The sequence below is a fragment of the Somniosus microcephalus genome, chromosome 1 (genome assembly GCF_052327205.1).
Source record: "Somniosus microcephalus isolate GS21.2 chromosome 1, FLI_Smic_1.0, whole genome shotgun sequence".
Classification (NCBI taxonomy): Eukaryota; Metazoa; Chordata; class Chondrichthyes; order Squaliformes; family Somniosidae; genus Somniosus; species Somniosus microcephalus.
Window position 1 is genome coordinate 461815027 of NC_140987.1, and position 12357 is coordinate 461827383.

Below are 12357 nucleotides of genomic sequence, written 5' to 3' on the forward strand. Positions count from 1 at the left end.
CATCGTGTCTCGATCAGGGCCCTACAGTGGCAATCGGTCACAGTGGACCAGACCAGGCCGCACCCGCTATCCAAATCAATGGTGGACATCGAGGTAAACGGGTGCGGGGTTAAATGTTTAATTGACAGTGGAAGCACGGAGAGTTTTATCCACCCTGAACTGGCACAACAACTCTCCCTAAAGGTGGTCCCTACTCGGGGTACCATCTCTATGGCTGATAAAACCAGACATCGACCATTATGGGTTACTGCACGGTACAATTGTCTGTTAACGGAACTGTATACGATAATTTTAAAGTACTAATCATGAAGAATCTATGTGCGAGCGTGATCTTGGGCCTGGATTTCCAGTGCTACCACCAAAGCATCACGCTCAATTACGGTGGGTCCCAGCCGCCCTCACAGTGTGCGGTCTGGCTACCCTGAAGGTAAAGCCGCCTTCGCTATTCGCGAACCTTACCCCTAACTGCCGGCCAATAGCGACCAAAAGCAGGAGGTACAGCTGGGAGGACAGGCGGTTTATCGCGACCGAGGTAGACAGGCTCCTGAAAGAGCGCATTATTGAACGCAGCAACAGCCCGTGGCGCGCCCAAGTGGTAGTGGTAAGGGGTAGCGAGAAGAAACGGATGGTGATCGACTATAGCCAAATGATCAACAGGTACACCCAACTAGACGCCTACCCGCTACCCCGCATATCAGAAATGGTGAACCAAATCGCCCAATACCGGGTGTTCTCCACCATCGACCTCAAGTCAGCGTACCACCAGCTCCCTATCAGACCAGAGGACCGCCCGTACACCGCCTTCGAGGCGAACGGACGCCTCTACCAATTCCTCAGAGTCCCCTTTGGGGTGACGAATGGGGTCTCGGTCTTCCAGAGGGAGATGGACCGCATGGTCGATGACCACCACTTGCAGGCAACCTTCCCCTACCTCGACAACGTCACCATCTGCGGTTACAACCAGCAGGATCACGACTCGAACCTCGAGAGGTTCCTGAAAACCGCACAAAAACTCAACCTCACCTACAACGAGGACAAGTGCGTTTACAACACCACGCGCCTCTGCATACTAGGCAGCGTGGTGGAGAATGGGGAAATCGGACCAGACCCCGACCGATTGCGCCCCCTACGGGAGCTGCCCCTGCCCAACACTCCCAAAGCCCTGAAAAGGTGCCTGGGGTTATTTTCTTATTATTCCCAATGGGTCCCCAACTACTCCGACAAAGCCCGCCCCCTCTTGAAAGCATCCTCTTTTCCGCTCCCTGCTGAGGCCCACGCCGCCTTCAAAAGCACTAAGCGGGATATTGAGCGGGCCACGCTACAGGCAGTGGACGAGAACACTCCATTTCAAGTGGAAAGTGATGCGTCTGACTTTGCCTTGGCGGCCACCCTCAACCAGGCGGGGCGGCCCGTAGCTTTCTTCTCGAGGACCCTCCAAGGGCCCGAGATCAGACACTCCTCCGTGGAAAAGGAGGCCCAAGCCATCGTGGAGGCAGTGCGCCACTGGCGCCACTACCTAGCCGGCAAACGCTTCACCCTACTTACCGACCAGCGGTCGGTAGCGTTTATGTTCAATAATAAACAGAGGGGGAAGATTAAAAATGATAAGATTCTTAGGTGGCGGATCGAGCTCTCCACCTTCGATTATGACATCATTTACCGGCCAGGGGCCCTTAACGAATCCCCCGATGCCCTCTCACGAGGGATGTGTGCCAGCGCCACCGGGGATCGGCTACAGACCCTCCACAACGACCTCTGCCACCCAGGGGTCACGCGGCTGTTCCACTTCATAAAGTCCCGCAACTTACCCTACTCGATTGAGGAAGTTCGGTCCCTGACCAGGAACTGTCGCACTTGCGCTGAGTGCAAGCCTCGATTCTACCGCCCAGATAGAGCCCACTTAATCAAAGCTACACGGCCCTTTGAGCGGCTCAGCTTAGATTTCAAGGGCCCCCTCCCGTCCGTCGACCGCAATGTTTACTTCCTGAACATTGTGGACGAATACTCCCGTTTCCCATTCGCCCTCCCCTGCCCAGACATGACCAGCGCCCCGGTCATTAAATGCCTCAACAGCCTGTTCTGCCTGTTTGGTATGCCGAGCTACATCCATACGGATAGGGGGGCGTCCTTCATGAGTGAAGAGCTACGCCAGTATATGCTGTCCAGGGGGATCGCCACAAGCCGTACCACCAGCTACAACCCCCGGGGTAACGGTCAAGTGGAGCGAGAGAACGGGACAGTATGGAAAGCAGTCACTCTAGCTCTAAGGACCAAGGGCCTCCCTATCTCCCGCTGGCAGGAAGTCCTCCCAGATGTGCTCCATTCGATACGGTCGCTATTGTGTACTGCCACTAATGCCACGCCTCATGAGCGAATGTTTGTCTTTCCCCGGAAATCCACCTCAGGCGTATCCATGCTGTCATGGCTCTCCACCCCGGGTCCGGTATTCGTGCGAAGGCATGTGAGGGGCCACAAGACGGACCCTCTCGTGGAGTCAGTGCACCTACTCCACGCCAACCCCCAATACGCGTATGTCCGGCACGCCGACGGAAGGGAGGACACCGTGTCCATAAAAGACGTCGCCCCAGCCGGTAACGACAACAACCACGACAACAGCAGCAACAACGATCACAGCAACTCTTACCCACCCACTACTCTTTCATCACCCCCGGAAGAACATCGACCAACGGTACCCCCACCAACTACCCCTTCAACAACCCTGGCGGCACCCCCGGCAGAGACCCAGGAGGCCACCGGGGACACCCAGCCGACACCCGCGGCACCACAACAGCCACGTCGGTCGCAGAGGACTATCAAACCCCCGAACAGACTAAATCTGTAGAAGGGGTGAATGTGATGAAATATTCCATTCATCACTCATTGGTATTCTCTGCCTGTGACTGTGGTTGGTTTCAGTTTCATTTCCCTTACCTCTGTTCCGTTTCCTCACCATTGTATTGTACTATGTGTAGGGCTCCGCCCATACCTGGCCCATTGTATTGTACTGTGTGTAGGGCTCCGCCCATACCTGGCCCCTATGTAAGCTGGCCCAGCCTGCATCACATCCAGTACGGCAGACCTCTGGATGGAAGATACATCTCCTCTGTGTGTTACCTTCTAAGTCAATAATAGCCTTGTTTTGTTTCGCTAACATCGAGTCTCGGATTTATTGAGGCACATCAGTCTGTCTATCTCTCTCTCTGTCTGTCTGTCTCTCTGTCTCTCTCTCTCTCTGTCTGTCTGTCTGTCTCTGTCTATCTCTCTCTCTCCCTCTCCCTGTCTCTCTAACTCTCTCTCTCTTTCTCTCTAGCTCTCTCTCTCTCTCTTTCTCTCTCTTTCTGTTTCTGTCTGTCTCCCTCTCTCCCTCTCTCCCTCTCTGTCTCTCTCACTCTCTGTCTCTCTCTGTCTCTCTGTCTCTCTCTCTCTGCCTCTCTCTGTCACTCTCTCTGTCTGTCTCTCTCTCTGTCTGTCTATCTCTCTCTCTGTCTGTCTGTCTCTCTGTCTGTCTATCTCTCTCTCTGTCTGTCTGTCTCTCTGTCTCTCTCTCTGTCTGTCTGTCTGGCTCTGTCTATCTCTCTCTCTCCCTCTCCCTGTCTCTCTATCTCTCTCTCTCTTTCTCTCTATCTCTCTCTGTCTGTCTGTCTCTCTCTCTGTGTCTCTGTCTCACTCTCTCTCCCTCGTCTGTCTGTCTGTCTCTCTCTCTGTCTGTCTCTCTCTGTCTTTCTGTCTCACTCTCTCTGTCTCTCTCTGTCTCTCTCAATTCAATTCAATTCAATTCAAATGCTTTAGTGGCATGAAAGTTTACAGAGAACCATATTGCCAAAGCTTACATATCAAAAAGGTACATTTTCAAACATTCTGTAGGTGTCTGTCTCTGTCTATCTCTCTCTCTCCCTCTCCCTGTCTCTCTAACTCTCTCTCTCTTTCTCTCTAGCTCTCTCTCTCTCTCTCTTTCTGTTTCTGTCTGTCTCCCTCTCTCCCTCTCTGTCTCTCTCACTCTCTGTCTCTCTCTGTCTCTCTGTCTCTCTCTCTCTGCCTCTCTCTGTCACTCTCTCTGTCTGTCTCTCTCTCTGTCTGTCTGTCTCTCTCTCTTTCTCTCTCTCTGTTTCTGTCTGTCGCCCTCTCTCTCTCTCTCTCTGGCTCTCTCTGTCTCTCTCCCTCTCTGTCTGTCTCTCTCTGTCCGTCTCTGTCACTCTCTGTCACTTTCTCTCTCTGTCTCTCTCTGTCACTCTCTGTCTCTGTCTCTCTGTCTCACACTGGGCGTCGCTGGCAAGGCCAGCATTTATTGCCCATCCCTAATTACCCTTGAGAAGGTGGTGGTGAGCCGCCTCCTTGAACCGCTGCAGTCCGTGTGGTGAAGGTGCTCCCACAGTGCCGTTAGGGAGGGAGTTCCAGGATTTTGACCCAGCGACGATGAAGAAACAGCCGATATATTTCTAAGTCAGGATGCTGTGTGAGTTGGAGGGGAACTTGGAGGTGGTGGTGTTCCCATGTGCCTGCTGCCCTCGTCCTTCTAGGTGGAAGAGGTCGCGGGTGCCAGCTGCCCCACCCGATTGTGACCCACTGAGGGGACGAGAGAGCGAGTCCATATAGGAAGGATTTTGATTGAGTGAATCAGGAGAAATAGTTTCCAGTGGCAGGAGGGTCGGTAACCAGAGGACACAGAGTGAAGATAATCGGCAAAAGAACCAGAGGGGAGATGAGGAGAATGTTTTTACGCAGCGAGTTGTTGTGATCTGGAATGCACTGCCTGAAAGGGCGGTGGAAGCAGATTCAATAGTAACTTTCAAAAGGGAATTGGAGAAATACTTGAATAGGAGAAATTTGCAGGGCTCTGGGGAAAGAGCAGGGGGGAGTGGGACTAATTGGAGAGCTCGTTCAAAGAGCCGGCACAGGCACGATGGGCCGAATGGCCTCCTTCTGTGCTGTGAGATTCTGTGGGCGTGGAATTGGAAATGGGCGGGGCACAAAACGCGAATCGCACCGCCCAATATTCAATTCTATTGGCTCAGCCCAAACCCCACCCCCTGACTGCACTGATTGGAACTCAGGCCCCAAGTAAAGGACCTTCCCCCGACCACACAAAGAGTGACAGGAAACACCCCCTCACTGTCCCCCCTCCCCTCCCCCACTCTCCCCCTCCCCATCCGCCCTAACCCTCTCCCCATCCGCCCTACGCCGCTCCCCGTCCGCCCTACCCGCCTCCCCGTCCGCCCTACCCCCCTCCCCATCCGCCCTACCCCCCTCCCCATCCGCCCTACGCCCCTCCCCATCCGCCCTACCCACTCCCCGTCTGCCCTACCCCTCCCCCCTCCCCAACCGCCCTACCCCCCTCCCCATCCGCACTACCCCCTCCCCATCCGCCCTACGCCCCTCCCCATCCGCTCTACCCCCCCTCCCCATCCACCCTACCCCCCTCCCCATCCGCCCTACCCCCTCCCCATCCGCCCTACGCCCCTCCCCATCCGCCCTACCCACTCCCTGTCCGCCCTACCCCTCCCCCCCTCCCCAACCGCCCTACCCCCCTCCCCGTCCGCACTACCCCCCTCCCCATCCGCCCTACCCCCCCCTCCCCATCCGCCCTACCCCCCTCCCCATCCACCCTACCCCTCCCCCTCCCCTCCCCCACTTTCCCCCTCCCCCCTCTCCCTGTTCCCCATTACCTGTTGGATGAATCCGTCGATGTATGACATCACACTGAAGGCGATTCCCCAGAGATGAATGAACTTGACGTTGACCACAGTCAGGGACACGGTCGCCGTGGTGATGCTGATTTGGCTTCCATTGAATTCTAATTTATTTCCTACAGTTTCCATTATGTCCAAAATCCTGAAAGGGAAATGAACTTTTCAGTGGGGATGTGATAGTTTAACAAAGCTCAGTTACAAAGTGCAGCATGAATGATCTCAGCGCGTTACCCCGCACGGCAGAGAGTGGAGAGATTGAGGTCACTCGGGGTCAGCTCAGGCCAACATTGCGGGGGGGGGGGAAATTTGGGGCAGAATTTGGGGGGAATTGAGTCTCTGACCAGCCCTCTGTGAGCCCCCCGCCAGCTCTGGGGGTATATCACGTGGCGATTCCTGACAGACCTGCCCCACTGCCCCCCTGCCCCACACTGGGCCACACGGAGACCCTACCATTGCCGGTACGGCAGGTGAATGTTCCAGAGGGACCCTCGCCCCTTCCCTCAGGAGCAGAACAAGATTGAAGCAACCTCTTTCCTTCAGCCGTTGCCTCATCTGTGGCTGTGGCTCAGTGGGTAGCATTCTCACCTCTGAGTCAGAAGGTTGTGGACAGTACTGAGGGAACGTTGCACTGTCGGAGGGGCAGTGCTGAGGGAGCGCTGCACTGTCAGAGGGGCAGTACTGAGGGAGCGCTGCACTGTCGGAGGGGCAGTACTGAGGGAACGTTGCACTGTCGGAGGGGCAGTGCTGAGGGAGCGCTGCACTGTCAGAGGGGCAGTACTGAGGGAACGTTGCACTGTCGGAGGGGCAGTACTGAGGGAGCGCTGCACTGTCAGAGGGGCAGTACTGAGGGAGCGCTGCACTGTCGGAGGGGCAGTACTGAGGGAGCGCCGCACTGTCAGAGGGGCAGTACTGAGGGAGCACCGCACTGCCGGAGGGGCAGTACTGAGGTAGCGCTGCACTGTCAGAGGGGCAGTACTGAGGGAGCGCTGCACTGTCGGAGGGGCAGTACTGAGGGAGCGTTACATTGTCAGAGGGGCAGTACTGAGGGAGCGCTGCATTGTCGGAGGGGCAGTACTGAGGGAGCGTTACATTGTCAGAGGGGCAGTACTGAGGGAGCACTACATTGTCAGAGGGGCAGTACTGAGGGAGCGCTGCACTGTCGGAGGAGCAGTACTGAGGGAACACTGCACTGTCAGAGGGGCAGTACTGAGGGAGCGCTGCACTGTCGGAGGGGCAGTACTGAGGGAACACTGCACTGTCAGAGGGGCAGTACTGAGGGAGCGCTACATTGTCAGAGGGGCAGTACTGAGGGAGCGCTGCACTGTCGGAGGGGCAGTACTGAGGGAACACTGCACTGTCAGAGGGGTAGTACTGAGGGAGCGCCGCACTGTCAGAGGGGCAGTACTGAGGGAGCGCTGCACTGTCAGAGGGGCAGTACTGAGGGAGCGCTGCACTATCGGAGGGGTAGTACTGAGGGAGCGCTGCACTCTCAGAGGGGCAGTACTGAGGGAGCGCTACACTGCCAGAGGGGCAGTACTGAGAGAGCACTGCACTGTCAGAGGGGCAGTACTGAGGTAGCGCTGCACTGTCGGAGGGGCAGTACTGAGGGAGCGCTGCATTGTCAGAGGGGCAGTACTGAGGGAGCGCTGCACTGTCGGAGGGGCAGTGCTGAGGGAGCGCCGCAATGTTGGAGGGGCAGTACTGAGGGAGGGCTGCACTGTCGGAGGGGCTGTACTGAGGGAGTGCTGCACTCTCAGAGGGGCAGTACTGAGGGAACGCTGCACAGTCGGAGGGGCAGTACTGAGGGAACACTGCACTGTCAGAGTAGAAATAGAAGGATATTTCAGATGAATACGTGGCTAGAGGAATGGTGCCGGGGGAGGGATTCAAATTCCTGTGACATTGGAACCAGTTCTGGGGGAGGTGGGACCAGTTCAAACCGGACAGTTTGCACCTGGGCAGGGCCGGGACTTCTGTCCTAGGGGGAGTGTTTGCTAGTGCTCTGGGGAGGGTTTAAACTAAAATGGCAGGGGGTTGGGAACCTGAGCAGGGGGATAGAGGAAAGGGAAACAAGGATAAAAGCAAAAGATAGGAAGGAGAAAAACAAAAGTGGCAGTCAGAGAAATCAACGGTTAAATCAAACATGGCCACAGTAAATCATAATTCTAATAGGTCTAAGAGCGTTAACAAATATGATTTGATTGGGATTACGGAAACATGGCTCCAGGGTGGCCAAGGCTGGGAACTCAACAGCCAGGGGTATTCAATATTCAGGAGGGATAGGCAAAAAGGAAAGGGAGGTGGGGTAGCATTGCTGGTTAAAGAAGGGATTAACACAATTGTAAGGAAGGATATTAGCTCTGATGATGTGGAATCTGTATGGGTAGAACTGAGAAATACCAAGGGGCAGAAAACATTAGTGGGAGTGCTATATAGACCTCCAAACAGAAATGCGATGGTTGGGGATGGCATTAAAAGGGAAATTAGAGAAGCGTGCAATAAGGGTATTGCAGTCATCACGGGTGACTTTAATCTACATGTAGATTGTGCTAGCCAAATTAGTAACAATACTGTGGAGGAGGAATTCCTGGAGTGTTTACGGGATGGTTTCCTGGACCAATATGTCGAGGAACCAACCAGAGATCAGGCCATCTTAGACTGGGTATTATGTAATGAAAAAGGATTAATTAGCAATCTTGTTGTACGAGGCCCCTTGCGTCGGAGCGATCATAATATGATCAAATTCTTCATTAAGATGGAGAATGAAGTAGTTGACTCAGAGACTAGGGTCCTGAATTTAAATAAAGGAAACTATGATGGTCTGAGGTGCGAGTTGGGTCGGATTGATTGGGGAATGTCACTCAAAGGGTTGACGGTGGATAGGCAATGGCAAACATTCAAAGACCGCATGGATGGACTACAGAAATTGTTCATCCCAGTTTGGCATAACAATAAAACTAAAAAGGTGACTCAACCGTGGCTAACAAAGGAAATTAGGGATCGCATAAGATCCAAGGAGAGGACATAAAAATTGGCCAGAAAAAGCAGTAAACCTGAGGATTGGGAGCAGTTTAGGATTCAACAAAGGATGACAAAGGCATTAATTAAGAAGGGGAAAATAGAATATGAGAGTAAGCTAGCAGGGAACATAAAAACTGACTGTAAAAGCTTTTACAGATATGTGAAGAGAAAAAGATTGGTGAAGTCAAGCGTATCTACTGGAATTTTTTGAGGATGTAACTGTTAAAATAGATAAGGGAGAACCAGTGGATGTGGTGTATTTGGACTTTCAGAAGGCTTTTGATAAGGTCCCACATAAGAGATTAGCGCGTAAAGTTAAGGCACATGGGATTGGGGGCAAGGTATTGACTTGGATAAAGAACTGGTTGGCAGACAGAAAGCAAAGAGTTGGAATAAACGGGTCTTTTTCCGAGTGGCAGGCAATGACTAGTGGGGTACCGCAGGGATCGGTCCTTGGACCCCAGCTATTCACAATATATATTAATGATCTAGACAAGGGAACTAGATGTAATATCTCCAAATTTGCAGACGACACAAAGCTGTTCTGTGAGGAGGATGCCGAGAATCTCCAGGATCATTTGGACAGGTTGGGTGATTGGGCAAAAGCATGGCAGATGCAATAAAATGTGGATAAATGTGAGGCTATCCACTTTGGTGGCAAAAACAGGAAGGCAGATTATTATCTGAATGGCAATAGATTGGGAGAAGGGGAAGTGCAATGAGACCTGGGTGTCCTTGTGCACCAGTCGCTGAAGGTAAGCATGCAGGTGCAGCAGGCGGTTAAGAAGGCAAATGGTATGTTGGCCTTCGTAGCGAGAGGATTTGAGTACAGGAACAAGGATGTCTTGCTGCAGTTGTACAGGGCCTTGGTGAGACCACATCTTGAGTATTGTGTGCAGTTTTGGTCGCCTTATCTGAGGAAGGATGTTCTTGCCATGGAAGTAGTTCAGTGAAGATTCACCAGGCTGATACCTGGGATGGCAGGAATGACATATGAGGAGAGATTGGGACGATTGGGCTTGTACTCGCTGGAGTTTAGAAGAATGAGAGGGGATCTCATTGAAACTTATAAAATTCTGACAGGACTGGACAGACTAGATGCAGGAAGGATGTTCCTGATGGTGGGGAGTCCAGAACCAGGGGTCACAGTCTAAGGATAAGGGGTAGGCCATTTAGGACAGAAATGAGGAGGAATTTCTTCACCCAGAGAGTGGTGAACCTGTGGAATTCTCTACCATAGACGGCAGTAGAGGCCAATTCATTAAATATATTCAAGAAGGAGTTGGATATATTTCTTAAGGCTAAAGGGATCAAGGGGTATGGGGCGAAAGCAGGGTCCGGGTACTGAATTTGGATGATCAGCCATGATCGCATTGAATGGCGGAGCAGGCTCGAGGGGCTGAATGGCCTACTCCTGCTCCTATCTTCTATGTTTCTATGTTTCTATGTCGGAGGGGCAGTACTGAGGGAGTGCTGCACTGTCGGAGGGGCATTACTGAGGGAACGCTGCACTGTCGGAGGGGCAGTACTGAGGGAGTGCTGCACTGTCGGAAGGGCAGTACTGAGGGAACGCTGCACTGTCGGAGGGGCAGTACTGAGGGAGTGCTGCACTGTCGGAGGGGCAGTACTGGAAGAGGGTACTTATAATTTTTTGAGGTTGTAACTAGCAGAATATCTAAGGGGGAACCAGTGGATGTGGTGCATTTGGATTTTCAGAAGGCATTCGATAAAATGCCACACAAGAGGTTATTGAACAAAATTAGGGCTCATGGGATTGGGGGTAATATACTAGCATGGATTGAGGATTGGTTAACGGACAGAAAACAGAGAGTAGGAATAAACGTGTCATTTTCGGGTTGGCAGGCTGTAACTCGTGGAGTGCCGCAAAGATCAGTGCTTGGGCCTCAGCTATTCACAATCTACATCAATGAATTGGATAAAGGGACCAAATGTAATATATCCAAGTCTGCTGATGATACAAAGTTGGGTGGGAATGTAATCTGGGAGGAGGATGTGAAGAGGTCGCAATGTCTCTGTTTGAAGAATGGACTCAGTCGAGAATATTTTGTGGAGTTTATGGGATTTTTCTGAGGGTGTTTTCCCTGTTGTGAGATCGCCCTGTGCAGATGCGTGGGGGACTGGTTTGTTAAAACTCCAGAGAACGCATGGCAGTCCGGGATGTATGGGTTCGCCCGACTGTCCTGGGAAAAGGAAGGGGGCCATTGACGAAGGGGCTGAGGACCCTGAGGCACCCGCTGAACTTGAACCTGTTCGAAAGCCACTCTAATACGCGAAGCACTTCTCACCTCCATCTCAGAAGAGAAGCAGAACAATGAACCCACTGGCCTCAGCCAGCCAAAGAGGAGCCAGTTTTTCCCAACACAAAGACCGAAAGATAAGTCCCAGACTTAGGGCCATTAATCCAATCATAGAATACTCATGGGTCCGATGATGACCCATCACTGATTAAGCACTGGAGTGCTTAGAAACAAAAGGATTTTAAAGATTGGCGGGATAGGGGTAGCCAGACTCTTATAAAGATAGATCCTTTTCCACCATTCTCTCTCGCTCGCTCCCTCCCGCTCCACCAAGATCGACCTAACAAGAAGCACCAGAGGAAGAAGCTGCTGAGCGGAGCGATCGAGACCGACCATGTGTGGTGGTAAGCATGGTCTCGAGTGTCCCAAGCCGGTAACCCAATATCCCAGGCGAGCTGGGTCAGGTGTAAGGGCTCAGGGTTTTTCTCAGAAGTGAAGTTTTTGGGCTATTCCGAGGGTGGAAGCTTCGTTTGGTTCAGCCAGGTGAAGGGGCTTATGTGACTGGGTAATTCGTTGGTAGGGGTGGAGTTAGAGTTCACCATAGCAACAAGGAAATTACTGCTTGTTAGTTATAGTCCCCAGTTGTCTACTGTATGTATGTTGATTCTAACCTGGATCTTATTCTCCACAGAGACAGTGATTTTGTTTAGTATTATTTAGCATGTTTTAGCCAGTGTATGTTAGACCAAATAAATATAAGTCTGATTTTTCACCGAAGCATTCCTGTCCGTGACTTATTCCATTTACACTCTGAATAATAATTCCCGGGTTGAAATAAAGAATAGATTTGCCTTTCTAATTTAGGCTTTATTAACTTAAAAATCCTGCAGCACATCTTCAACACCCAGTCCCAACTAAAGGCTGGAAAGAACTGAATTTAAGATGGCCACCACAAATCACATGACATCAACTACCAATGAGATTACAGCATATATCCCAAGGCAGGAAACAAACAACCAATCACAATACTTCTTACTAAACATAAAGAATAATCACCACATTCACCCCTCCTTTTAAAATATACTCCAACCTAAATAACCTTTACAATTTATAATTAATTATTTACAACTAAAACTATGCACAGACAAAATAAAACTATTCAACATGACACAATACTAAGTGAGCAACAACAATTAGTAACATTGCACATAAGTATTAAGTATCTCTCAACTAAAACAATATAATATATTTCAACAATTTTAAAACATTACTATCAACTTAAAAGTCGATTTTCAATCGGTCGACCGGATATCTTGTTCGTGTCGACCTTCTTAACCTTGGTGAAATTCCTTGCCCTCCCACACCAGGAGACACAGAAGTATCTTCTGCAG

At 51.7% G+C, this 12357-nt stretch overlaps 1 protein-coding gene across 4 annotated transcripts in view; it reads right to left on the reverse strand.

The window, feature by feature from the left end:
- Window positions 1-12357, reverse strand: part of adgrg4a (adhesion G protein-coupled receptor G4a) — a 207733-nt gene that overhangs the window by 110188 nt on the left and 85188 nt on the right. For all 4 annotated transcript variants that reach the window (XM_086002304.1, XM_086002303.1, XM_086002302.1 and 1 more), the window contains one exon: window positions 5664-5829. In XM_086002304.1, the coding sequence (XP_085858430.1) occupies window positions 5664-5829 (166 nt within the window). The remainder of the gene's footprint in view (window positions 1-5663; window positions 5830-12357) is intronic.